This window comes from Salminus brasiliensis, chromosome 7 (genome assembly GCF_030463535.1).
Source record: "Salminus brasiliensis chromosome 7, fSalBra1.hap2, whole genome shotgun sequence".
NCBI lineage: Eukaryota > Metazoa > Chordata > Actinopteri > Characiformes > Bryconidae > Salminus > Salminus brasiliensis.
The window spans coordinates 22,431,979-22,459,063 of record NC_132884.1 but is presented as its reverse complement, the minus strand read 5'-3'; the positions used below and the strand labels follow the sequence as shown (position 1 = coordinate 22,459,063).

The window sequence follows — 27,085 nt, the reverse complement described above, 5'->3', positions numbered from 1 at the left end:
TCAGCATTTGTTTTTTTTCTGCGGTGTGACTGAAAAATGACCAGTCGCTGCAGACAAGGTAGATTATTTCTGACATGAGTCATGACGGGGAGCGGGGAGCCTGCAGCATGCAGCGAACATGGACCTTGACAAAGGCCCACGTTTCAAGCTTGGTTGTTTGGCATTTTGGAAATGAAATGAATGCTTTTGAAATTTGGTCCCACGTTATGTTCTTCAATCTTTGCACATACCTGTAGGCAATATGTATTATATATTCTTCGTATGACTGCAAGCATTGACATTTTGGTACTAATACACCAGAAAACCCTATGTTTGAGTGAAGTAGAACAGCAATTTCTTCTATTCTGTAACCACTTCGCTCCCACTTTGCACTAGGTTTTCTGTTTCATGCTCATAAGAGTTGCTGGTAGTTACATAGACTTGAAATGATAGGCCAGTCACAACTTAGAAAAAGGATAAGGCTAAACAAATGCTTTCGACATGGTCCACTTTACTCTTTGTGCAGTGAAATGGGCAGAACAAGCCCACTAAACAGTTTTACAGAAAAAAATGGGTTTTAAAATCTAACACTTTAACTTGCAAGTTGTAGCAGTCATGCTGCTCTGTTGCTCATTCCACACAGAGTGTAATGGAGACCTAATGGGATGTAGCTGTGCCTTTCCACTGTCATTTTGCATGTTTTTTTTTTTATATATATATATAACTATTAATAATAGTAAAGTTGTCACACAAATGGAGGTTTAAAAAATGACACAGCTGTTGATACTTTTATGGATATTGAGACCAGTATAAAAGTATTTACACTTACATTTACGTCTTAACACTAACACAGTTAGCTCTGTTTAGTATACAGTACAGAAACGGTCCATTAACTATTACCAAACATTTTCTCTCTCTCTGTGTGTGTGTGTGTGTGTGTGTGTGTGTGTGTGTGTGTGTGTGTGTGTGTGTGTGTGTGTGTGTGTGTGTGTGTGTGTGTTTTAATGTATTTGTCTCCAGGGGAAAGTGGTTCACCAGGGTCTCAGCATCCAGAGTTCATTCTCACAGAGGGTGAGGCTTCAGCAGATCCTCTCCCTCTCTGAGGATGTTCGGTTTTACTACAAACGATTGCGCAGTAACAAAGTGGAGCTGGAGCCCAGGCGCAAGTCCAAGGTGCCTAACCCATTTCAGCCAATCCTATGTTCCCTATTGCGAAGGCCTCGCCAAAAATCTACAGTGTTGAATATGCTTCATGTTGTTGTTGATTTTTTTTTTTTTTTTCTCTCTTTCTCTGTTCTTTCATTTTACAGATAGCAAATATTTATTTTGATGCCAGTTTACAGTGTGGTGATCACTGTTATGTAGGGTTACCATTTGTGCTGAAATGTAAGTTCTACTGCTTCCATTTTATTTTTCTCACCCTTTAAGACTTTAGTATTTTATGTATTTTATTTTATTTTGTTTCTTTTTCTTTAATATCTGGAATGTGTGCATGCAGCCGAAGCAAGACCCCATAGTCTGGCCATGCAGGAGGACATTTGGGATGCTGATGTAGATTTGCATCAGAGGTTGTTGAAGAGATGGAGAGAGCTGAAAGAACAGTCAGGCCTTGAGTGAGTTCAGTCTTCAGGGCGGTCTGTGTTTACACTGTATCATGTTCCAAATCATACTTTTAATATCTACTGCAAAGGCATGTTGGTAGTAACTCAAATAATTTCTCATGTTTTATTTAGGGTTGAAGCTTCCTTCGAAGTAAATACAGATCTGCAGAAAAATGTGCAGGCTAAAATCTCAGCACAGCTCTCGTGGCCCTCGCTAGTAAACTCGTCACAGCAAGTCCTATTCCCCCTCACCAACACCAACAGCTCTTCAGTGAGTACTCAGTTGCTCATGTCCATTGTAATGTCTGTTTGTTTTGCTTCTTTTAGACCTGAACAGAGGAAACTCAGTGAGGCCAGAATGTTCATATATCCATATATTTTCCCATCTTTTGTTGCAAACTGCAGTTAGTCTGTCATTGTAGAGTCACAGCATGGGGTACTTTTGGCCCTTTCCTCATGCTGTACTGAAGCACGTTAACTGCTGCTTTGTGGTTCTGCCACATGAACGACCCTTATGGGAATGCAAGTAATCTAGATCTTAATGCAAAGTAGCCTAGAATCATTTCCGCTTCTAGCATGCGGCCACTGCTATGATCCTCTATCTGTTACATGTAGGCCATGCAAGAAAGGATTATGTTACTATAACCACAAGTTACTCATGTTGTTCCCTTTAATTGTTTTCATGCACTGAAAAATAACAATTCTGAAATGACTGGCTTTGTCTGACTTCTGAGGAGAAAATGGAGAGCAAAGACAACATTTACAGTTGTAATAATTCATGTTGTTCTTAATACTATTGTTGGTTAAAGTTTACCTGTGAGGGCAGTTTCTTTTTTTCACACTCGGCAAAAGACTAATATTCACGATCCCTCTGTAAGGAAGAAGCACATTTCACTTAAATGCACAAGAATGCAGTACAAGCATTAAACAGCATTACTTAGGAAATGGCAAAATTACACAAACATTATGCAAAATCACTTTTGAACACGCAGATGTTCTGCCTTATTGTCCTTGTTTTTCCCCCCTTCATTAGGAGGAAGAGCTTGTTCTGGAGAACCCAGCTGATATTCCAGTCTATGTGCAGGTTCTACCATTGGCACTCTACCCAAACCCTTCAGCATTCACAGGGATGCTAGAAGACAGGTGATGCAACACGTTGACAGTGTTTACTTTTTTTTTTTTTTTTTTTTTTTTTTTTTTTTTTTAAACAGGAAGTTACTTGCAGATTATCAACCCCTTCATAGGAAGTCACAGTTCCTAGGAAGTAGGCTGTATTTGATTAAAAAAACCTCCTTAAACCCTCAGTTTGCTGTACAAATAAACAATATATAAGCAATTTATAAGACTTCAGTTGCTTTAAAAAAAATGTAAGAAGGAGGATGAAAAGGTAATTATCAGAACCTGGTATGCCGTGAATTAATTAGTCTATTATGACTATGATTATATAATTATTATAAGATATGATTATTTGTATGTCAGTAAGTAACATTTAACGTTACCCTTTTTTTCAGTTTTATATATATTCAAAATCAACATTATTATGCAAGGAAAGGCGTGGCTACATAAAGCCCCCACCCCATGGCAACCTCCCCCAATGGCCAGTTCTTTGCAAAAATACCATATTAAGAAATTTTATTAAATAAAAATAGACATAGTACTACTTAGTAATACTTTACATAGTAATACTTTCAAAGCAGTTCAGCAAACAGCATTTTTCTAAACCTTTAATGTGTCAAAACTGCTGTAGGCTAAAAACGTATGGATTCATATTTTGTTTTTTTTGGCTACATCAAAGCAGTGGTGAAATCAAAACGGGCTGTTGGTTCAGCCTAGTTACCAGATGCTGACTGTGTAAACTAGGGAGTGAATGTTAAATGTTGAAAGCTTCAAAGTTTCAACATTCTGCATGTTAAAAAAAAAAAAAAAAAAGAAATTTCCTAGAGTGATCTGGTAGACCAAGAACAGCCTGCATATGAACATTATGTTCCTACAAAATTAAAAATTAATGATAGACATTATACTATTTTGATCAAGTGATGGTAGTCTGTATAAATGTAGAAATAGAGCTGATTTGTGTGTGAGTGAAGCAGATAGTACATGTAAAGCCAAATAAATAATTACCAAGTTACCACAAAGTACTTTTTGTTTAAGCTCTTTGTTCTCCTGTTCCTTACAGATTCCCAAGAGGAAAGTTATCCACCATTGACACAAATACACTGGAATTTGAGGTCCAAAGAAATCAGGTCGGTATCAACATGGGTGCCAGTGTAGCTCTAAACTGATAATTTGTTGAACAGCTTAGGCAATATTAATATTTAATCCTAGCATTCCTTAACCTAATCTTTCAGTTTAGCTTTATGAAGCTCTTTTGTGATGGACTAAAGAATTCAGCTGCTTGCTTTCTGTACTATACCAGAAATGTAATGCTATAAAATGTTTGGTGTTTTGTGCATCTAACAATTAGTGTTTGTATGTGTTGTGTGTTTCTGTGTTAGTCCTCAGTAATGAGTTCCACAGGATTTGTTGAAGGGTTGACACGGCCTTTTGTCTTCAATGTGCTACTCATGCCTGGTGAGGCAAAGTCTCTCAGTGTGAAGTTCACACCCATCAGCAATCATAGTGTGTCCTCCCTTCTGGTTGTCAGGTGAGCTTTTGTACTCCTTACACTCTGCATGTACACACACCTTAGCCGCATACTAAATAACTCTGCATATTGGGTGTGTCCGTGCTGATCTTTTTTGCTTTTTATGTAAGTACGGAAATCCCTTCATTCCTTATTAGCAAAAAGTTCAGAACTGAAATGACGATTGTCAGAACATTGTATAAGATAAGTGTATTGATCTCAGTTATTGACAGTTTAGGTAAACATTGAATATATGTCTTTATTATTTGGGCACAGGATTTGTTTAACTTTGCATAGGAGTTATTTATTAACCATTAGTGTCTCCAGCCAGTATAATATTTTGGGAAGAATGACATTTTGAATCATGCTAGGTTATACTTTAACTTGCAAAAACTTACATTAATTACCTGAAAACATTATTAATGATCCATGCTTTTTGCATGAATTTACATGTTTCATTTGGGCTCTTCTCTTTAATATTTGTGTAGAAATAACCTGACAGTGGTGGACTTGATCATGGTGCATGGTCAGGGTACCAGAGAAAGTCTAAAGCTTGCTGGGAAGGCCCCGGGACCAGGCAGCTCCCTGAGATTTAAGATGACTGAGGCACTTCTCAAAGACTGTTCAGAAAGTGAGTGTTTTTAAGCATTAGCTGATTCTAGTGAGTTTAAAAAGATTTTTTTGACCGCTTCTTCATGCACTTTCATGTTAGCTTAATGCTCCCACCCTGTATTCTGTACTCTTTATCGTCACTACATATTTTCCTCCTTTCTCAAGAAATTATTTTTAAAACCGAGCTTAACCACAGTGATTATGTAAGGTGTTACTTCATTGTGTCTTGGTATGTGTGACATGACGTCCACCCCATGTCTTGTTTTTTGTGTTGTTTTGTTTTTTGTTTTTTTTGTTCTTTTGCAGAATTATTTATTATTATTATTATTTAGTTACAATTAGTTTTATTCACTTTATTGTTGAAATTACATATTTGGGGCAATGTTCTGTCCCAGACTTTGTAGTGTTCTGATTTCTTATGAAGGCAATAAGTTATCAGAGTATCAACTGTGACATTTCATGATCATCTTTTTGTGTTGTGTTTTAAAGACAAACCTAAGGAACCAAATTTCACTCTGCGAAGGACATTCAGACTAGAGAATACAGGGCTTCTCCCCATTCACATTCGATCCATGGAAATCAGTGGCACCCTCTGCCAGGGCTATGGATTTAAAGTTCTCAACTGTCAAGAATTTGCACTCAAACCAAACACTTCGAGAGACCTCGTCATACTGTAAGTTTCTTGAGTATCTACTTGGAATTGGAAGTATTGTTGTAGTTTAGAAATTTATGTAACATCCCCCTGATGCTCATAATTCTCTTTTCTCACTCGGAATATGTTGTTCTAGCGTAATCGTAACTTTAGCAGGCAGAAATACAAGCACAAATTAGAGAAAATCTGGAGGGTTCGTATGTAGAATTAACATCAGTAACCTGAGGATTTTATTCCAAATAAAAGACCTACTATGAAATGTCTTCTTAAAAGACTGGCTGAAACTAGGTCAGTGTGCTCAACCTCAGGCCAATGGGTAAACATCACCTGTCAAGTGGGTATGTTCTCCAGTGCCTGAAGATGCTATTAATACATATGAACCCTACACACGTGAAGTGTTTTCTCTGGACCACAGTAAGGATGTGAATTGGATCTCTGTCTTCCTGCCACCCCCACCCCCCTGTTTTTCTGCCTCTATTGGCAGGGTCATTGAGGCTGCACTGGCATTTATAAATGACTGTGTGATGCTTGGAGTCCCTGCTGAGGATTTTAATAGGAAAATGGATAAACAGATTTCTTGCAACAAAGTTAATGTTGAGAGTGTCTGATTTACTGTAATGTTGGATTTTATTAGGGGGTGAAAAACTGCCGTTTTATTCTTCTCTTATTCATACTCTGTTTGTTTCCTTATGTTTAGCCTGTTGTACAGCCTGATCATTAATATCTATGTATACCTTCTGGTGCAGGTTTACACCAGATTTCACATCGTCACGAGTCATACGGGAGCTGAAGTTGGTGTCTGCAGGCGGCTCGGAGTTTGCGTTTGTGTTAAACGCTTCGTTGCCCTATCACGTACTGGCAGCGTGTGCGGAGACCATTCCTCCACCCAATTGGGAGTTGGAACTTTACATCATTGTCTCCCTCTTTATGAGGTCCGTATTGGTGCTGTAGTCAAGTTATGTTCACGTTTCATAAAACTTTATCATTATTTTCCAGGTCATCATTGATGCATGCTGTGTATGTTTCTGGTGGTGTTGCACTGTCAATTATGCCAAAGAAAATACAGTTTGACATTGTAGGGCCCCTTGAAACTAATTGGGGCTAATTATACAATTGACTATATTGGCCAATACACAATGCACATTTGCATTTTCCCCCAAATTTGTGTAGTAGATTCGGTAGTTCTAGATTTTACAAAAAAATCTTTTAACATGGTCTTCAGTACACTGTTTTTAGAAGGAGAACATTAGGATTAAATGTTCTTGTATTTTTCAGTTCTATGTTTCTCCTGGTTATCGCAACTGCCTATCTGGAGGCCCAGGGAATATGGGAGCCTTTTAAGAGACGCCTATCTGTGGAATCCAACTCTCCCATGGAGACCGGAAAACCATTTGATCTCAGGGAAATTGTAAGAATTCAAAGTGATGCAAAGTAAGTTTTGCTGTATTTCTCAGGTCTGTTGCATAATCATCTTCAACAGCTTATATATGGGCACAGTTTCACTGTTCGCAATGTTTACACAGCTTGAACGATTACGCCGACTCGCACCAGAACTCGACTAGAGGAATGTATGGGTCAGGTAGTGGTGGACGGGCTAGTGGGCGCCAGGGTGGCCCCCACTCTAACTCCAACGGCAGCACCATTTTAGGGGATAGCAAGTCCAGAACCGGCTCAGGCCGTGCAGCATCTATGCAAGCTTCCTCCCCTCCTTCCTCTCAGCTCTTAAAAGACAGCGGCCAAGGAATCTCTCAGTTGACCCACCGTAAGACTAGATCCGCAAAACAGCAGCAACAGCAGACAATCTCTAGTCCCTTGGAGGAGCTCCAAAACCTAAGCACAGCCACCCTGCCACAGCCTCAGAGAGGCCACAGCATGGAGGACCAGGACTACAGCAGGCTTCTCATAGCCATGGACAAAGACTTGGACCGGCCAGAGTCTCCTGCCATCACTGCGTTCACAGAACAGAACATACAGCAGCCTTTACAAAAAAGTAATACAGGTTGGGATACTGAGACAGAAAATAAATTGTTAAAGCAATTCACTTTAATTCAGTTTGCTTAAATTGATGTAGTGTTTGAAGGTGACGGAGGTGCTTTTTGTTTTGTCTACAGCGCTGGATTCAAAAGGGAAATTAAAGAGTAAATCAAAGGCTCAGAAGAAGAAAGAGGAGAAGGAGAGGAAAGCAAAGGGAAAGACTCAAGGAGAAGAGTTAAAAGAAACGCTTGCAGACAATGACGACAGTTCGTCCACTACCACAGAGACCTCTAACCCAGACACAGAGACTAACATTAAAGAGGTAAACATACAAACTGTAGCTTTTGTTTGCAATGCACAGAACATGAATGCGTACAGTTGTTTTAACACTTGTAGTTGGTTAGAGTATGTTTTCTGTAGAGGATTTTTTTTTTCTCAACTAACACAAATAAATATGTAATTTGACAAGGGGTGCCCTTTGCAAACTTTATAAGGAAGATACTCTGAATTGTCAAGTACAAGACCTTAACAACTTGGTCAACATTCCCAATGTTAATTTATTCTCCTAATGAGTGGTTTTGTATTACAAAGGAACCAGTTAAGAAGAAGGTCCGAACAGTCACAGAAGAACGAGAGGAAGTCCCTCCATCCCCTACTAAACCCAAAAACAAGAAACAGTCTACCACAAAGAAAGAAAATCAAGTGGAGAAGTCCAGGTCTATTTCTAACCATTGAGATGCTAAACAGAAAATTAGTTGTGCCTTTACAAATGCAGAATTGCTGGTAATGCAGAAAATGAAATTATCAGAAGATAACGTTTTTGTTTGCGTCCTTTGTTTCTGGGAGCCCTATGTGAGCGACACTTCTGTAATTTCTATCCATTGCAGCATTTATGAGTTCATCAGTAGATGATTTCTTGTGGTTAACGATTTATGGTTTGTGTTTGTTTAGCTCTCTAGAGCTGCCCTATGTCACTCCATTGGAAAACAAGCAGCGCAAGACATTCCCCAAAACTGTCATCAGCACAGGAACCTCCAACATCCCCAAACCAAGACCTACTCAGAAACAGAGAAGTAAGTGTAACTCAGGGGTTCAGCAAGGTACTTTCCACTTGTTTGCTCTTGAGGCTGTGTGGTTATAACTGTAAATGCTCTTTTTCAGCGCCTGGTGGGAAGCCAGACGATGGGCGTCCATCTCCATTGGCAAAGTTCGTTAACAACGGCTTCATGCAGGATTTCAGCAGTGGCTCAGAGGGAGAGAAAGAGTCCCCCCCGCCGGAATGGGATGTTCCACTCAAAGGCAGCAGCCGTAAGTCAGTTGTTGAAGCTTCTGCTTTGAACAAATATGAGAATTGTATACATGATCTCAGCTATTTTTAAAGTTTTCCAGGTATCAAATTGTTTTCCAGGTAAAAAAAGTAATTTGACTTCTTTTTCTGTCCTGTCAGAAGCCGACAGTCTTCAACAGATTTCCTTGCAAACCATGAATGCAGACCACTTTCTGAAGAGACCCTTGATGTCCATGTCTAGAACTAGCTCTCCTCCACCTACTTCTCCCAGTTTGATGCCTCGTGTGAGCTACAGCAGCGTGCTTAACACCAGCAGGTACACACATCAACATATATCTGTTTTGTAAGCATTAAACATTTTGAAGGACTCATCATTCATCATTCTTGCCTTTTTTGTATAGTGAGGTAAATTCTAAAAAGGCTCCAGGGAATAAGCTGGCCAAGTCCACATCTCTGCCTGGGAAGAATGGAAATCCCACGTTTGCAGCCGTGGCTGCTGGCTATGACAAAAGCCCTGGTGTGTGTTTAAAAAAAATCCTACTGAACAGTAATAGTGTTTTCGTTGTTGTGTTTGGAACAGGATTTCTGATTGTGTGTGCTTGTTTGGATTATCAGGTGGTAGTGGGTCAAGTAAGGCAGATGGTCTTGGAAAGGTGGCCCTACCTCATATGACATCAGTGGAGAGTGACAGCTCTGATAGGCAAGTTAACCGTTTTTACTTAATCTGATTTCACTTCTGAATAAATCTGCTGAAAATTAATGTTTAAATGTATGAATGTATATTGTTCTCATTTAATAGTTCTGGATTATGGAGTCCTGTTGAAAGTGTCAGCAGCCCTGGCTTCAATTCCCTTAACTCCTTCTCTGCATTCGGACCAAACAACCCACTCAACTTGTCTGGAGGTATATACATGCAGTAGTCAGATTCATGCATTTTGGTGTGTGTACATGTTGAACACATGATTCATTATTAATACTTATGTTTACTTTTTTCAGTGTTCAGTGGCATGGCGACTGTACCCAAGAATTTGGAACCGCAGTCAAGCTGGCCCGAGTACCCCTCCATGTCCTCTTCCATCTGGGACTCTGAGCGATCGAGCCCTTGGCCTACCAGCACCGGCTCCCCTACCACTCCAACAACTGTAAGACCCATGAATTAACCCTACTAACGCTGACCACACTTCACTTTTGCCATTGAAATTATCATTGCAGAATTGGGAATTGCAAAATGGTTCATAGTGGACCAGTCCTTGACAGGCCAGCATGGTACAAAGAAAATAAACAATGTGATGCAGATATTTTGATGAAAATATGAAATGTGTCTGTAATTAAGTTTAATATAGTCTGTTGTGTAAATAAAAAAAAAAAAGACACTCAACAATACTTACAGCAATATGCTGATCTTACTGGGTAAGCAAGAAGCACCACTGAAATCTCTGTTACAAACCTAATCTTAATATAATAGATAATGTTTGAATATGATCAATTGTGTAATTATAATGAAGGTTGGGGAGATGGAAGTTGCATGTCCTCTGAAATTGCACCTGTGTAATGTAATAAATGTGGATACTGATGAACATGTGCACTGTTTGGACAGTAACCAGAGAGTTGCTAAAGCATTTCTGGTGTCATTCTTATGACATTTCTTTGCAATGCTTTAAGTCCCTTAGCGCATGTGACTTCACTCACTAAGAATTGTGTTGATAATACATGTATGAAACATTGTTCAAACGCAGGTTTGAGGTAGCTATTTTAGGCCCATATTGTTGCTGTCATGCAAAAACCTTGTATCTCCAAAATGGCAACATTACTGGAGAAGGAAAAAACGTATAACTTGGATTAGAATCGTCAGTGTAAAAAGATTTTGAGAATTTTTGTATGACCACAACAATATACTACTAATAATCGTACAGTGACCTAGTTATCACAGGGCTCTATGATTTAGACTTCTCTCTGTCTCTTTAGTCCATGCTGGGGAAGTCTCGCAACCCCTGGTCTCCGAGCCTGCCCTTTAGCAACTCCATCTGGTCTACGGGCGCTGACTCCCTGCACTCCTCCACCATCACTGACCTGGTCAGCCACACAGCACCGCCCACTCCAGCCCCCACTGAAATAGGCCGCACCTACGACCCTTGGAGCGTGTGGCCCCACTCGCTGAGTCGCTGGAACTCTGAGCCCTGGCCCAACAACCCCGACGGCAACAATGGTAACTAAAGGAAACATGTCCAAAAAAAACGGCCCCCTATAGCAACAAAACGACAAGAAAGGCCATTGTTTTTGTTCTTAGAGATGTTTCTTTTCCTCGTTCAAAAGTACTAGATTCACTGATATAATTTTATATATAAAATCCTTTGGAGAAGATATGATTAAATTGTGAACTGGTTTGTCCAGGTTTTCATTTAGTCCCGCTCCAAATTCAGGTTATGGCTAACAAAATTTGTTTTATTTTACGAGGGGTGTGAGACATAAACCTTCTTTGAAACAATTTTAACTGCAAAAACTCAATCATTAAAAGAATGATGACACTTTCCTATTGGAATGATATTGCCCTTGTAGGGGTGTTTTTTTCTTTTTTGTTTTCTTGAAAAAAAATGTCCCCTTTTGAGTAATACTGTTTTTTTTTGGGAGCTAAAGTATATGCCCAGTATTACTGTATGGTTTAAAGTGCAGTATTACCCAACTGTAAATGAAGCACTTTGTGTTAGATCCCACTCTTAAAGAGACATGGGCACTGGTTTAATAGCTGCATTCATTTTAAACCTGTTTGGCCAAACCTGCTGAGCTCTGGCAACTATGAGTGAAGTCATGGCATAATCAGTAAGTTTGTTCTTGTGTTATCAGGACCTCGGAAGTCTTTGCCCATTGTTTTATGGTCAATGCCAAATGATAAGAACATTTCAGGATTTGAGGTTTAACTTATTTTTTTTATTGGGTTATGATTCAAGTCAGAAGAAGCTTTATTTGCTAAAATTGGATTTTAATTTAAGGTCTAAGGGAGTTGAAAGTACTTGAAGTTTTGGAGTTTGTTCTGTACATCGTTCATTTGTCACCTTGAGTGCGACATCAGTCATATTGGTTGAATTAAAACATATCAGGCTGCAATAATAACTGTGTTTGTTCTTTTTATTTCTCTCAAGTATTCAAAGATCTGAATTTAGTAATGTTACATTATAGGGTATTTGTACAAAAAAGTACTCACATTTAATGCTGAATAAAGGCCAAATCAGATCACCTGATTAAGTCCAAGATAAGAATGATCTCATTGGCATTGAAATACCCAGTTCTGGAAAATGGTTCATAAGCTAAAATCTGATGTGACCAGAGGATAATCAAACTAACTTCTCAAGGTTGCTGTAAAGAAGCCATCAGCATGGAGCTAAACCTGCTGAGATCGCAGCTCTTCATTACAGACACACGATGGCTCTTCTTCAGCTTATCGGTGGGGTCCAGTGCCATCAGTCCTCGGCCCAGGTCCCCTTGGAGCACGACGCGAACAGCATACTCCCTTTTCTCTGTTATTACACTGCTGTCCACACATGCTGCCACAGCATAGGCATCATAGGGTACAAACCCTGGGCCGAAAAACACATCCTTTATCCCTTTTCCAGGCTCCCTGGAGAAGGCCCAGCACTTTGAGGTGACTGTCTTCATAAACCGAGCACCTGCCGTGTCCTGGTTGACCATCTTATCAAAAAATTCCTATGAGATCAAGCAGTTGAAAAGCAGTCATTTGTAATGGAATATGGGTTAAGTAATATATATATATATATATATATATATATATATATATATATATGTGTATGTGTGTGTGTGTGAGAAAACCTCCCAATTTTGACTGATGTGAATAGCTCTTGTTCTTTACACTGTTTCAGGATTTCATGAATGGACCAATAGAAATGTAAAGATAAGAAGGTTTTACCTTCTGCTGCAAACTTTACATTTTGGAGATATGTTTTGTGTGGCAGTTATTTTAATATTTAATATGTAAAGTAGTTTTAATAGAATACTAATTCTGGAAAATGTATTCCCGATTTCTTACCGTATGTAACGGTCCCATGTTTCCCATATCTTCCCATATCACATGCCTTTTGTGTGTGTGTGTATGTATGTATGTGTGTGTGTATATGTATATGTATGTATATGTGTATACACACACTGGTCTAGTTCTTACCCAAGAGAGCTTGTTTTTACAGGTGAACTCCCAGGTTGCTATGTGTGTGGAACACTGGTATTCCTCCAAGACTATGTAAGCAGACTCTGGGTCCATGATGAAATTAAACTCCGCGCATGGCGTCCCATTTCCCTTGCCTGCAAAAACAAACACTGGTCAAGTAGAGACCTGCTAATTAAAGCTTTGAGGCTGTAAATTTCCTACCTTCCATATTGCCACCCATGATGTACAAATCCTTGAGCTTTTGAGGGATGCTGGGATCAAGGCGAACAGCCAGGGCTAAATTAGTCAGTGGTCCCAGAGCCACCAGGGAAACCTTTTCCATGAATACAGGTAATGTATTGCGTCAGCCACAAGAGGGCAGAACAATGTTGACACAAACCAAGATAGAAACACTGGCAATGAAGAACAAAGAACTACTCAGAATTAAGAGCAAGTTATCCATTACATTAAAGAAATGGGCTTCTTTACCTGCCCTTGCTGTTCATTCACCAGTCTGATTAAAGCGTCAACTGCATGCTCTGCCTGGATCTGCTTTTTCCAAATGTCTGAGTCTCTGTCTTCCAGCACATCTCCCAACCCATCTGTCCCGAAGTGATCTTGAAACGGTTTCACAGCTCCAACCAAAGGGCCTGCTGACCCGCGGAACACTGGAATCTAAAGAAATGCCTTTAAATTTGCATGTTAAGAAATGTTCCGAAGGTTTTCTGTACTCACTTGTTTATCATTTAATCATACACCTCCAGTCCACTATTTAAAAAAATAATAATAATCATAAAAATACCACTCCCTGGCCAATTCATTAAGTCCACCTATATTACAGGTCCACTGCAGAGGTGTACAGTTACAGGTTGTAGTTTGGTGCATCCAGTCTTGTCATGTGAGTTCTGCCAATTCGTCATTGCCCCATTTCTATCCACAGGACTACTGTTTACTAGACTTTATTTGGTGGTGGACCATTATTTACATAGGGTTAACACTGACATGCTAGTGCAAAGTAAGCGTGTGATATTTATGAACGTATCAAACATAATATAGTTACAGGGTTTTTACATGTCAATGATTACTGCCAAGTTAAAAAAGGCCAAATCCAAATCCTATGTTGACAGACTGTATGTGAATGTATACCAGTAAGGAGGATATATAAGTTAACAGTTGCTTTAAGCACAGGCTTATTATACAGTAGGTAATATTTAGTAATTGTGTCCTCTGTGATGGAACTCCTTGTAAAACTATCATTCCCATCTTTCCATCCCCTTTGCATGAATGTCAAAATGTAGATTAGAGTTATTGCAAAGATTTACAGAGCATGTTTAAGGTTCTAAATGTGTCTGAAGGGTCTAATTTGTGACACCCCTCACGGAACTTGAGAGCCATCCCCCTTGAAAGGTTCACCACTGGTACTAGTACTAGGTACTAGTACTAGGTACCTGCTGACTCATGACTGTGTTGCGAAACACAGTTCTAACAGCATCATAAAGTTCGCCGATGATACAACTATGCTGGGTCTCATCAGCAAAGGCGACGAGTCAGCATACAGAGAGGAGGTGCAGCAGCTGACAGACTGGTGTACAGTCAACAACCTTCACTGGAATGTAGAGAAGACCAAGGAAATGGTTGTTGACTTCAGGAAATCAAGACCGGACCACTCTCCGCTTAACATCAACGGCTCCTCTGTGGAGATCGTTAAGAGCACCTAGTTCCTTGGTGTCCACCTAGCGGAGAACCTCACCTGGTCCCTGAACACCAGCTCTACAGCCAAGAAAGCCCAACAGCGTCTCTACTTCCTCCGGAAGCTGAGAAAGGCCCGTCTTCCACCACCCATCCTCACCCTCTTCTATAGGGGAACCATAGAGAGCATCCTAAGCAGCTGCATCACTGCCTGGTTTGGGACCTGCACAGCCTCTGACCGCAAGTCCCTCCAACGCATTGTGAGGACAGCTGAGAGGATCATCGGAGTCTCTCTCCCCTCCGTCATGGACATTTACACCACCCGCTGCATTCGGCAAAGCAACCAGCATTGTGGATGACTCCACCCACCCTTCACACAGACTGTTCTCCCTCCTGCCATCAGGAAGAAGGTACCGCAGCATCCGGTCCAACACGACCAGACTCTGCAACAGCTTCTTCTCCCAAGCCATCAGACTCCTCAACACAACTCAACTTCTGAACTGATATCTTTCTGGTACATGTACACTCTCCCTCTCTCTCTCTTTCCAACCATTTACCCCAGATAACATGGGAAGCATTTTTTGCACAAGCATTTGCACTGATAACTTTACTACCTCACTGGACTCTATTTATTGCACATTGCACAACTTGCACACTACCGCCAATTATTTATTATTCTCTGTCTGTACTGTGTTGTGTTGTCTGTCCGCACTTGTTTGTTTGTGTTGCACTTGTGTCTTGTATGCACTGTCTATGTTGCACCATGGTCCTGGAGGAACGTTGTTTCGTTTCACTGTGTACTCTGTATGTAGTTGAAATGACAATAAACCCACTTGACTTGACTTGACTTGACTTGAACAAACGATCATGCTGAGGAATCTAGCGAGTGAGGAATTAACCTGAAACCTGCTGACCGCTCCTAAAAAAAGAGTTAAAGGGTTAACTGTGCACTCTTACTGGCAAAAAAAAAAAAAAAAAAACACATGTCGAATCCACTCAGTAACTTCAGAGTTTCAGGGACATGTTTACAAATGGAAGGCTGGACCCACCTGAGTCTGCTGACAGACTGACAGCACACGGAGAACGTTCTGACCCACGTTATCCACATCAGTGTTCCCAAAGCAGCAGGTGATGCCCAGGATCTTCACATTGGGGGCAGCCAGAGCTAGCATGATTGCCTGGGCATCGTCAATGCCACAGTCAGTGTCAATGATCATCAACTTCTGAGTCATTCTGGTTGGCTGGAAACCACAAAGTTCATTTATTAGTATGTCGACCTTTCCCAACAATGAAACACTTACTCATGGTCTAGCTAACAAAGCCATACAGCATGAAGCAAACGACTCTGACATTTGTAACAATGTGCATGAACATTTTATGCATTTCACTTTAAGGAGCAGCTACACACACACCAACTAGCCATTACATTAAAGCCACCTATGTCATTTTGTTTAGGTCCCCCTATGCAATACACTAAACAGCTCTGAATTGTCAGCCAGGGACTCCTCAAGATCTCTGAAGGTGTGCTGTGGAATCTGGCACACTGGTAGACTTCAGCCCCTAAAAAAGGGACGCACCTATCGTTTGTACACTCTTTGTTCCAATGCATTATAGGATTGTTACAGTGCAATGAAAATTCAGCCCTATTTACATTTACATTTATTGCATTTAGCTGACACTCTTATCCAGAGCGACTTACAAGGTTACTCGTATTACAGCGGTGGGCCAATGTAGTGTTAGGAGTCTTGCCCAAGGACTCTTATTGATGTAGCACAGCATAGTCACCCAGACTGGGAATCGAACCCCAGTCTCCCACATGGTGTAGTAGCTCAGTGGCAGGTAGTGGTGTTATCTGTTGCGCCACACCAAACACTATGTTTTCGGACAACACTACAAAATAACAGAACCCCAAAGTAGTGCACAATATAGAGAATATGGCACAGTTTTGGACACAGCTGTGAACTACAGTTCTTCAAGGGGTCTTTAGAAAAGCCAATGGCTTTGTGTAGAGGGTTTTTTGATTGTACAGAGTAAAATATCAGTGGCTCAGTTCGTGGCCATCATTGCGTTAACATGTTCAAAGCAGTTTAGAATTACTTTTGTTCTTAAACAATAGGAGCACATTTTGGATACTGAAGCAGGCTAAGGTGAATATTTCACAAACATATTGTAGATGAGGTGATCACGCATATTTGTATTGTAAAAGTAAGATATGGAGTTCCACAAGGCTCCATTTTAGGACCGCTATTATTTACATTATACATGTTATCACTGGGCTCAGTTATAAGCAGACATGACGTTAATTTCCTTTGTTATGCAGATGACACACAGCTCTATATATCAACCAAACCTGACGATAAATTTATCGATTGAAATAGATTACAGAAAATGGAGGACTGTGTAAAGGATATAAAACTCTGGATGTCACATAACTTCCTTCTTATTAACAGTAACAAAACTGAGGTTCTCCTTTTAGGTCCAAAAGACTCTAGAAATAAACTAGAAAATCAGACTTGATGTAAGACTCGACTGATGCTTCCATTATTCCTGGTCTAGTAGCTAAAAAATTGCCAGATTCGCATTAAGTCAAAATGTGACTTAATGCGAAAAATGTCAAAATGTGACTTAATCGGTCAAGCAGCTACAACCAAACTACAAACAAACATAAAATCACCCGTTACCGCTACCGTTACCGTTACCGCTACCTTTACCGTTACCGCTACCACTACCGTTACCGCTACCTTTACCGTTACCTTTACCGTTACCGTTACCGTTACCGTTACCGCTACCTTTACCGTTACCGCTACCTTTACCGTTACCGCTACCTTTACCTTTACCGTTACCGTTACCGTTCCAAGTGTGCAATTAAAGTAGGGAACCTTGAGGGATTTGCAGGAGCATGTTTATCAAATGTAGGACATCGCGGCGTTATGAGTGCACTTTGAAATTTAGTTTACGATCAGTTTAAATAAAACTAACAGCGGTGTTAGTGGACTGTTCTCATATGTGCCAAAAAATTAGAGGGTTCAGATCTATTAATCCAATTAATATATTGTGGTTAATCAACACCTGAGATGTAGTCAGCGGTTGGTTTTGCTCTACAGCTGTTGCGATTGTTCTCTCCGGGGAATTTATCCACAGTGCAAAGGGAACAAAGGGAAACATCATTGCAATCAAAGACAAATGATCTTTTCGTCTCTCTGTGCTTGTCGTCGATGCATGCTTCACCACCAACAAGCAGCGCTACTAATGTGGGGAGTCCAAAGTCACATAAGCGTCCCTTACATTCAAAGACGCACCAGTTTAACGGAGGCGACCTGAACTGCTTTGATCTTAGGGTTGTATTAACGTTAAAATCACAGTGTTTGCAATACTTTTGTGGATAAGGTAGAATGACTATTTATACACTTATCTATAAAAGACCCGTCCCTACACACGTGCTTCAGTGAGGTTTCTAAACAAAACGATTCTATTCTGTTTACAGACTGCTGAAAAAATGACCCCCAGACCAGATAACTCACTGTCTGAGTATTCATATTATGTTTGTTATTAACTGCTGTTGGTCTTAGTGGACTTGCTGGCTGACTGGTACACCATTAGTTTGTTTCTGACCAAACACACCACAGAAACAAATATATATTCAACCTAGTTAACAAAAAACACTCTGTAGCAAAACAATATAACAAAAACAGTCCCGAGCAGTCTGTGAAAATCACCTCCCCGAGGACAAGCACACCTGCTAGGGGGGTTGCAAGTGTTAATGACCACACTGACCAAAGTACATTTCAGCCAGACGTAGTAAAACATCAAGGTGTATGTTTTTAGGATTTTTAAAAGATAAGAACAGGTACTCTTTTTTTATTTAATGTCGAATTCAAACACACCGTTAATGAGCTGCGAGATTTCTGGAGATTATAATGCTGACTCAAACTCAAAGCAGAAGAATTCAGCGCTGTTCGAGATCAGCTATGAGCGGATCAGCACTTCTGTTGCTTCACTGAAACCTTTACTTACTCTGAGTTCTGAAGATCTGCGCAGAACCGTCAGCCTTCACTGTTTTATTTTCCAGAAACTTTACGTGTATGATATTCAGAAGCTCCTATAATCAATGCTGCTTCCTATTACCTTCTCCACCTCCCTACACCAAAGGTCAACCTGCTCCCCCTGCATTCTCCATGGGGAAAACTCCAGCAGAGCTAAAGCGGCTGTTCCCACAAGCGTGTTTACATTTTGTCTGCTCACATGTGCCTATAAATCTATATTAAAGCTATCACTTGATTGAGCCCCACAGTTTGTTTTTGATATCACGAGTGTTGACTTTTCCATATCCACTTAAAATATCTGCAGTTGGAGCAGAATTCAAAAAACGTACTTAAGAAAATCGTAGTAAGTGATTCAATATGTGTTTGTTTTACACTGACATGTTTTATATACGTTAATAAATAGCATACAAATGTTGATAACAAGTGTCCAGATTATTTTCAGATCACAGATCATTTAGATTAGATCATACAGAATCTAATATCAATGGCTCAATTCTAAGGCTGCATTACTTTTCCTGGGCAACTTTGGTGTTGTTACAAAATTCCAGAATGTGTGTTTTAAAGGTACAGTGGGATATTTTAAAATCTCTTTATGGTGTGATTGGAACGTGGCCGTCCTCAAAATCACAGCCATGCAAGAACCGAAAGTAGGTTGGATAAATATGCGCTAAGCTCTTTACAGAAGAGCACAGCAGCAAGCTTCTTTGCTTCATTACTTTTCTGAATTGTTCCTTTCGGGTTTAAACTTTACAGCACCATGCTTTTTTTTTTATAATATAAACTTTTATGCTCACTTAAAGAGCTCATAGCCTACTGCACGGTTCTTCAGTTGCAGTCCTGGATCAAACGCCACTGGTTCAGCTCATCTTCACATTGCAGGTTTCATGCCCTGATTGGAAAACTAAGCCTGCTGGGCCTGAACACCCCACTCTGTAACTGCGTCCTGGATTTCCTGACTGATTGTGGTCTATCAGCAACAAAATCTCCAGTAGCACCATACCGGCTTCCCTTCCAGGGCTGTGTGCTAAGCCCACTGCTGTTTACTCTGCTGCGAAGTACAACACATCGTGAAATTCGCAGATGATTCGTCAGTAATGGGCCTCATCACCAAGAACAATGAGAAGGCATACAGAGAGGAGGTGCTGCGGCTAACGGACTGGTGCAGAACCAGCAGAACCACCCCAGGAGCACTAATGCTGTCACTGCACGGATCTGCAATAGCTTTGCGGGCAGTGGTGGCTCAGCAGTTAGAGCGCTGGGATATCGATAACAGGGTTGTGGGTTCGATTCCCGGGCTTGGCAAGCTGCCACTGTTGGGCCCTTGAGCAAGGCCCGGGAATTGAAACCCACGACCCTGTTATCGATATCCCGGCACACTGGGTGTGTGTGTGTGTGTGTGTGTGTGTGTGTGTGTGTGTACTCACTGCCCCTAACACGTGTGTGAGTGTGTGTTCACTACCAGATGGGTTAAATGTGGAGGACACAAATACGTGCACCTTTACCTTTGTCCCACAAGCAGTCAACCCTCCACCCCACCACCCACATGTCATTGTTTTGTTCTCGTTTTCTTCCCTGTTGCACCCTTGTTTGACGTCACTTACCTGCGACTACTTAAGGTTCGTTTGGCCTGATGGCGCGTTTTTGTGAATAGCCTACCTGGAGACAGTCTGCGTTCCCCTTCAGTCCGATACGATACTTTTATTGTCATTGCACAATGTACAACGAAATTGAGGAGAAATCCTTAAAGTGCTTAAACATACAATAAATAACAACTAAAAAAAACCTAAAATATACACACACATTTAAACGCGGTGTTTTAGTGTTTTTTTTTATATTATCGTCACCAACGAAACGAGACAAAACCGCTGAACTGAACTGAACTGCCTGAAACGGCGGCATCGTCGTTGGCGACCGGGAGCAATGGCCGTTGGGTCAGAGTGAGCGAAGTAGCTAGATCACAGGTAGATCACAGGTAGATCACAGGTAGATCACAGTCAGACACACACACCGAGTGTAGAATGAACTCTCGTGTTTTGTTGGACCACGCTGGACAGTGTTTCACGTAGCTAGCTGTTCATTTTTTCCTAAACAGTTCATTAATCAGCTAGTCGGTGAGTCACGTTAGCAGTGGCGTGTATGTTTAGTTAGCTTCCGTTGTCCGTAGTATTACAGTTGTGGGGACGGTCCGTCCAGCAGTGGTGTGTTCGGCTGTGCTTGGCTAACGTATCTAGTGTTTGTGGTCCAGTTACTAAAGCTTTTGGTTGTGGTGTTTTAGACGCTTGTTGTTCACTCGAGCCTGGTTGTGCTCGCGTCTTCTTGAATGGTTGTTCTGGGCTGTTCCCCCCGTTTTGGGGGCGCGGGCTGCCTGTGTGTACAGGGGTGTTGTTGTATATTCGGGATTTCTGACAACGTACGGCTGTGATAATGGCTGAGATTGATGTGGAAATCAAACTGTAACATATTAGAATAACTGAACTGTATGATGTTGATAGCTACGGTTTCGGACGACATGAGGAAAACTGGCATTGTACATTGATTTGATTTTATAGATCAGTGTCAGATGCAGCTGCTGAGTTGACCAGAGAGGAGGCTACTAGCTAGTTCGTAGAGGAAAAAAAAAGCTGGAGCGAGAAAAAACTTGAACGTACAAAGACGAACCAGCCAGTATGTACCAGTATGTGCCATAACTGCATTTTGCATTGATCCCTCTGTCCAATGCTGAATCCGTTGGCTAAAGAGAGAATGACCTCAGTCTGAGTGGGTGACTCTGATTCGTAGAGAATTCACTGAGGAAGCTGAGGAAGCTTAGGAAGCATTTGCAATTATTTACCTCCCAAATGTACTCAAGTAAAAGTAAAGCATTCTCTTTTAAAACAACTCTGTACACTTTGTTCAATGCTTTACTACCCACCTCTTGTAGACATTTGTGGGTTCCATCAACCCTTCGTGATGAATTTGACATGCCTTCTTATTGCATTATTTCCCTCTCTTCTTGCAGGCTCTTGGTTTTCCTGATGGTGACCTCGTTGCTGTTCCCTACCCATGCTGTGATGTACAGTGGGGGTAATATGTAATTTGCATTTGTCCCACCTACAAAGGTCTGTAATTTTATCATACATTTGTTGCTTTTTCACCAAGCTGCTTGCCTATTGTCCTGTAGTCCACCCCAGCCTTGTGCAGGTCTACAATTTAGTCCTTGGTGTCCTTCGACAGCTCCTTGGTCTTGGCCATGGTGGAGAGGTTGGAGTGTAATTGAGTGTGTGGACAGGTGTCTTTTATACAGGTAACAAGTTCAAACAGGTGAAATTAATACAGGTAATGAGTGCAAAATAGGAGGATTTGCGAAAGATTTGCGATTTCCCTGAACAGGAGAGAATTCCAAAGTATTTGATCAGTTAAAAGCAATATTGGCATGTAATCCCGTGTTGGTGGCCCATTGACCACAATACTCCATTTAAGTTGGCTGTGGATGCCTTTGATGTTTGGGGAGGTTTAATTTTGAGTTTGGAGTGGATAGGTCGGTTGCTTATTGAAAAAAAAAAAAATGTTGTGAAAACAAAAATACAAGTGGTTTCAAATTAATTGCAGCAGTGATGTTAAACCCATTTTGGACACCCCAGTGTCCATTGCCGTGGGCATGACATTGTTGTCTCTAAGCCAATTAATTACCTTGTAATTGAATGATGTCAGTAATGCTGGTTACTGATCCTGATTATCTAATCACAATGTCATGACCTTGAGCAAGCTCTGAGAGTGACAGACATCGGAAAGGACGAGCAAGGTGGAGCAACTGCAGAGAGGGACGAGTACGTATTTCTTACCCCTACCCCTTTACCCCAAGTTTATGCTCATGCTGGCCAAACAAATTTGCTGTCAGCATAATTGTAACAGTTGCAAGTGATGCTATTTGATGTTATTTTGAACATGCATTAATAGTTACAGGGTTTTTTGCAATGGAGTTTAGCTAACACACTTGTTTAGGGTCAGTATATAAAGAGAAAACACATAAGCTTTCCCCAAGTAAAGTATGGTGTCATTTATTTATTATAAACAATAATTATACATTTGTACATATATTTAATGTGTTTTACATTCTTTGTATGTGGTTTTTTGGCTTATGTGTAAGATTCCAGTTCCAAGTTAACGTGTTAAGTTCATTATCCTTCAGTTAAAAAGGATGGTTGTGTTGGAAGTTCCATGATGGTTTACTGAAAGCAAAACTGATTTCAGGTAATCTTATCTGCATGTTCAGATTGCATTATTTCCCTCTCTTCTTGCAGGCTCTTGGTTTTCCTGATGGTGACCTCATTGCTGTTCCCTATCCATGCTGTGATTTACAGTGGGGGTAATATGTACTTTGCATTTGTCCCACCTACAAAGGTCTGTAATTTTATCATACATTTGTTGCTTTTTCACCAAGCTGCTTGCCTATTGTCCTGTAGTCCACCCCAGCCTTGTGCAGGTCTACAATTTAGTCCTTGGTGTCCTTCGACAGCTCCTTGGTCTTGGCCATGGTGGAGAGGTTGGAGTGTAATTGAGTGTGTGGACAGGTGTCTTTTATACAGGTAACAAGTTCAAACAGGTGAAATTAATACAGGTAATGAGTGCAAAATAGGAGGGCCTCCTAATATAGAAAGGCTAACTGGTCTGAGAGCCAGAATTCTTGCTGGTTGGTAGGTGATCAAATACTTTTCATGCAATAAAATTAATTTTTTTCAGTTGAAGTGTACCTATGATGAGGATTACAGACCTCTCTATTCTTTGTAGGTGGGTAAACTTGCAAAATCTACAGTGTATTGAATACTTATTTTTCCCATTGTACCTATCAAGCTCATGTGCATGTTCAGAACCATACACTCAAACACATGCAAACATTCAGTTCCAGATGTTTAGGCCATACCTGATTGATTACTATGTGATTAAACTTTTTTTTTTTCTCCATTATTAGCAGAATTATTTCTTTTCACTTTATTTTGGAGAAGTCACAATTGGTTTGGACCAGCAGGGAAAAAATGGGTCTGAAGGGGTTAAATCACGTTTTTCTAACATCAAGTGAATTGCACTGAGCAAGCTTAAAAAAGAAATGTTTGTAAAAAAATGAAAGTAATGTTTTGCTTTAAAGTCCCTGCAAATATGAATATAGTAACGTGTTTTCATGAACACATGGTCATGAACATGGTCAATGTTCTTCGCCATGGTAAAATGTAAGTGATGTCCTGCCAGCGCTAGTTAGTGCCAGTTGATGTTCGAATTTGCTTATTAAATGCAATAAACATGGCGCTTTTGTTTCTCAAACTCGGTACACATTGTTTTGAACAGGGTTTATGCTAATTTGTTCTTTCGTTTGGGTGCTTTGGGCAGTAGGTATTTAGCTAGCGCTAGCTATCTTAGTTATGGCTATGGAGCCTGCTAGTGTGTAGTGCAAGTGTTAATTCAGTTAGTTCTGGCTAACTTAGCTAGTGAAGCTATTTTACCCTGTTTACTAAAAGTTCTGTATTTGTTCATGTGCACAAACAATCATAATTTGTATTCAAATAGTGGGGAAAGTGTTAGAAAAGGTTTCAGTTAGCTAGTTTTGAGTTTTTAAAGGCTGCTCCCAAGTTAATCTCTTTCTCCAAACTGTGGATATTCTATTAGAATTTCACATTGATTTAAAATGCATAGCAGGCATATCGGAGCTGTAAATTTTTGGCAAGTAAGTTAGAAAGTTTGTAACTGTTGTATGCTCATCAAAATACTGAATATTGAAGCATTGATATTGATTAATTGATTGGTTTTACAGGGTGCCCCCCCCCCCAATGACTCAGTTTGCTTTCTTTTTAAAGGAAACCGATTACAAAGTGCTGTCTTAACTAGTTCATTTAAAAAGGGTTTTATTACAGATACAAAGACAGTAAACACAGTGAGCATCTACCACCTATTATCACAGTCTTGGCTGATTCATCTTGTATTTTAATATGTATGCAGTTGACATAATTGCAAACGTTGCAGAAAAATGTTGCAGAAAGTGTTTTTGAGAATTTTACATGGTAAATTTAAATGGCAGACACAATTTGTTAGTGTATGTAGTAATGTCATGGAGGAAGGTGTGTGTGTGTGTGTGTGTGTGTGTATTATAATTTTTTTTTCTCTGTGCAGTATAGGGAATCATCTCATGGGAATGAAAATGGCCATCCTGGAGCTATCAGATGCCAGAGATGAGACTGACCGTTCTGGAAACTCTACTGTGGTGATGGAGGAGACTCTTTCTCTGGACGTGCTTGCTGACTTTCCTCAGCCTTCATGGTATTTTTTGGGCTTCTTTACGCACTGAACACCCAAATAAATGGAGATACACAGAAGGTGTTCCTGCCTCCAGTCACTGAAAAACATCTGCTGAAGGCCTAGGCTGCTGCAGTGCTCCAACAATGCCTGAGAAGTTCTGCCTTGGCAGGGTACCTTGTGTAACTACCAAGTTCATGCAGTAATGCATTTATACAGACTTGAACAGCTTTGAGACCCATGGTTATGTATCTCAAGGTTGAGGGTGTCTGAACAGTGTTGGTACCTGTTGCTGAACTGAGGTCACTAGCTTTTTGTTCATCTGATCGTGAGGCAGTGCTAATTTTTTTTTTCCCAACAGAGGAAAGGGTTCAGAGTACTCCCTGGATTGCTCAGAGTTTAGCTTAATGTTAACAATTCTGTTAAATGGTTTTGGCGTTGTACCCTGACTAACCCCCACAAGTTAATTCTGTAATGCTTAATAAAGGCTTTATAGACAGATTTAATACCCTATATGCATTTTTGCTTTTGTATATTTCAGGATTTTCAGTGTCTTAACAGTGTTGGTAAAGAAACCTGCTGCTAAATAAATGTCACTAACTTGTTCACTTTTTGATTTCAATATTGAATAATTTTTTTCAGCAGAAAGGCTTCAGAATACTCCATAGAATGCTTAAGATTTTTGCATTGAATAATTCAGCAATGCCCTGATTATAGACATAGGCAGCTGTAATTAAGAAAAATTATGTATTTATTTTGTATATTTCAAGTTTTAGGGTGTCTTTACAGTATTTAGTACAGATACCAGCTAATGAACAGACGTAACACTATCTTGCCCACCTAATCATACTGTTAGGGCTATATTTGAAAGTATAATTTTATTTTTTTTGTAATCCAGCGGTCTTGTAGGAAAACGGCACATTTAGACTATTGTGAAAGTGATTTTTGTAAATGAATTGTTGGAAATACATTATCTGTCTTTCAGCAGGTTTCAATTAATATTCAGTTAGTGTATTGCTGTTGCCATGTACAACAAACACCAGAGTTTGCTAGTATAACTAAAAATGTTTCTAATTTCAAAGCATTTTTAGTTGACACCTAGCAGAACATGTAGAATTACCATTATTTGTGTCTTGATCTATTAAGTTCTGCCAACTTAAAATATGAGATTATGATTACATATCTGAGAGATTATGTTGAGGTGACTTAATTTAAGTTTACCTAACGTTTAAGATATCTCAACCTAATTTTAATTGTGAAGAGCGATCAGCCTTAACATTGTACGAACTAACAAAAGGCAAGGAAATTAGTTGCTTAATGATTGCAATCACTAGATTTTTTTTCTTTTTTTAACAGTGCAGAGAAGAGTCGATAGCATTGGTCTTAGCCATTTGTCATTTTGAAGTTTGTGCATTATATACGTTAATCATAACCTCCTTACTTTTCTGGCAAAGTTTCAGACCTATATTCAGAGAGTGTTCAGGTGAAGTTTAATTTTGCAACCATATGGCCTAGTAATTAGGCATGTGGCTGGAAAGGACAATGGGTTTGCAGATACATGACTGGAGTCATCTGAGGCTAGAGGTCAGGAAAGAGGGCGTACACATGGGGAGTAAGAAATGGTTAGGTTTACTGGTTTTTTACTTTAGTTTAGCGTAAGTTTTTAAAGATAGAATTGAAATGTAGGATACATGATTAATTAACATTATTTGTATATTTGAATTTTGTAAAATAAATAAATAAATAAATAAACATGCATTACCCTGCCTCTGCCGTTTGAGTTCCCCCTTTAGTGAGTTTTGTGAATATTTATCATCTCCAACAACGAGATGAAACGGAACTGAACATCCTGAATCAGCGCCATCAATGTTGGCGACTGGGAGTTGGTGACCGGGAATAATAGCCTTAAGGGCAGAGCGAAGTAGTTCACAGGTAAGCTGCTGTCTTTGTGGTTCCAAGCTTAAGTCAAACACACAGAGTAAAGAATTGGCTCATGTTTGTTGCAGCACGTAGAGACAGTGTTTCATGTTGCCAACTGGTCTTAGCTTTACTTATTTTTCCTAGACAATAAATGAATCAGCTAATCTGTAATGCAGGTAAGCAGTAGCATTTAGCTTTGGTCACCCTACTTCATGACATGGTTGACAAGGTGTGCCAGGTGCTGTAAGATGTGCTGAATGGTTTCTAGGATGTCTGTAAGGGTCCTGTCT

At 40.1% G+C, this 27,085-nt stretch overlaps 2 protein-coding genes and 1 long non-coding RNA gene across 8 annotated transcripts in view; 2 read left to right on the top strand and 1 right to left on the bottom strand.

Annotated features, from left to right (window-relative positions):
• Positions 1 to 11,837, top strand: part of tmem131 (transmembrane protein 131) — a 389,736-nt gene extending 377,899 nt beyond the window's left edge. For 2 of the 3 annotated variants that reach the window (XM_072684163.1, XM_072684161.1), the window contains 22 exons: positions 1,000 to 1,152; positions 1,290 to 1,365; positions 1,478 to 1,592; positions 1,713 to 1,851; positions 2,614 to 2,723; positions 3,757 to 3,823; positions 4,076 to 4,224; positions 4,692 to 4,834; positions 5,305 to 5,488; positions 6,214 to 6,399; positions 6,743 to 6,898; positions 6,991 to 7,466; positions 7,579 to 7,763; positions 8,033 to 8,157; positions 8,393 to 8,514; positions 8,603 to 8,749; positions 8,889 to 9,045; positions 9,131 to 9,246; positions 9,345 to 9,429; positions 9,529 to 9,632; positions 9,726 to 9,871; positions 10,695 to 11,837. In XM_072684163.1, the coding sequence (XP_072540264.1) occupies positions 1,000 to 1,152; positions 1,290 to 1,365; positions 1,478 to 1,592; positions 1,713 to 1,851; positions 2,614 to 2,723; positions 3,757 to 3,823; positions 4,076 to 4,224; positions 4,692 to 4,834; positions 5,305 to 5,488; positions 6,214 to 6,399; positions 6,743 to 6,898; positions 6,991 to 7,466; positions 7,579 to 7,763; positions 8,033 to 8,157; positions 8,393 to 8,514; positions 8,603 to 8,749; positions 8,889 to 9,045; positions 9,131 to 9,246; positions 9,345 to 9,429; positions 9,529 to 9,632; positions 9,726 to 9,871; positions 10,695 to 10,943 (3,390 nt within the window). In that variant the 3' untranslated portion in view covers positions 10,944 to 11,837. The remainder of the gene's footprint in view (positions 1 to 999; positions 1,153 to 1,289; positions 1,366 to 1,477; positions 1,593 to 1,712; positions 1,852 to 2,613; positions 2,724 to 3,756; positions 3,824 to 4,075; positions 4,225 to 4,691; positions 4,835 to 5,304; positions 5,489 to 6,213; positions 6,400 to 6,742; positions 6,899 to 6,990; positions 7,467 to 7,578; positions 7,764 to 8,032; positions 8,158 to 8,392; positions 8,515 to 8,602; positions 8,750 to 8,888; positions 9,046 to 9,130; positions 9,247 to 9,344; positions 9,430 to 9,528; positions 9,633 to 9,725; positions 9,872 to 10,694) is intronic. The other variant, XM_072684162.1, reaches the window with a different exon arrangement.
• On the bottom strand, positions 11,726 to 18,663 carry LOC140560094 (inosine-uridine preferring nucleoside hydrolase). Its single transcript, XM_072684198.1, has 6 exons — positions 18,586 to 18,663; positions 15,621 to 15,812; positions 13,372 to 13,557; positions 13,105 to 13,216; positions 12,901 to 13,037; positions 11,726 to 12,428 (listed from the first exon to the last, which is right to left on the bottom strand). Exons 2-6 carry the CDS (start codon positions 15,801 to 15,803, stop codon positions 12,072 to 12,074), a joined length of 975 nt encoding a protein of 324 aa, XP_072540299.1. The 5' UTR covers positions 15,804 to 15,812; positions 18,586 to 18,663; the 3' UTR covers positions 11,726 to 12,071.
• Positions 18,664 to 20,511: 1,848 nt separating this feature from the next.
• On the top strand, positions 20,512 to 25,376 carry LOC140560084 (uncharacterized). 4 transcript variants are annotated; one of them, XR_011979950.1, is made up of 3 exons: positions 20,753 to 21,278; positions 21,613 to 21,677; positions 21,775 to 25,376. It is a non-coding gene; the product is annotated as an uncharacterized lncRNA (long non-coding RNA). The 4 variants fall into 4 exon arrangements; XR_011979948.1 differs by lacking the exon at positions 20,753 to 21,278 and adding an exon at positions 20,512 to 20,575 and having other exon boundaries at positions 21,613 to 25,376; XR_011979947.1 differs by having other exon boundaries at positions 21,613 to 25,376.
• Positions 25,377 to 27,085: the final 1,709 nt, after the last annotated feature.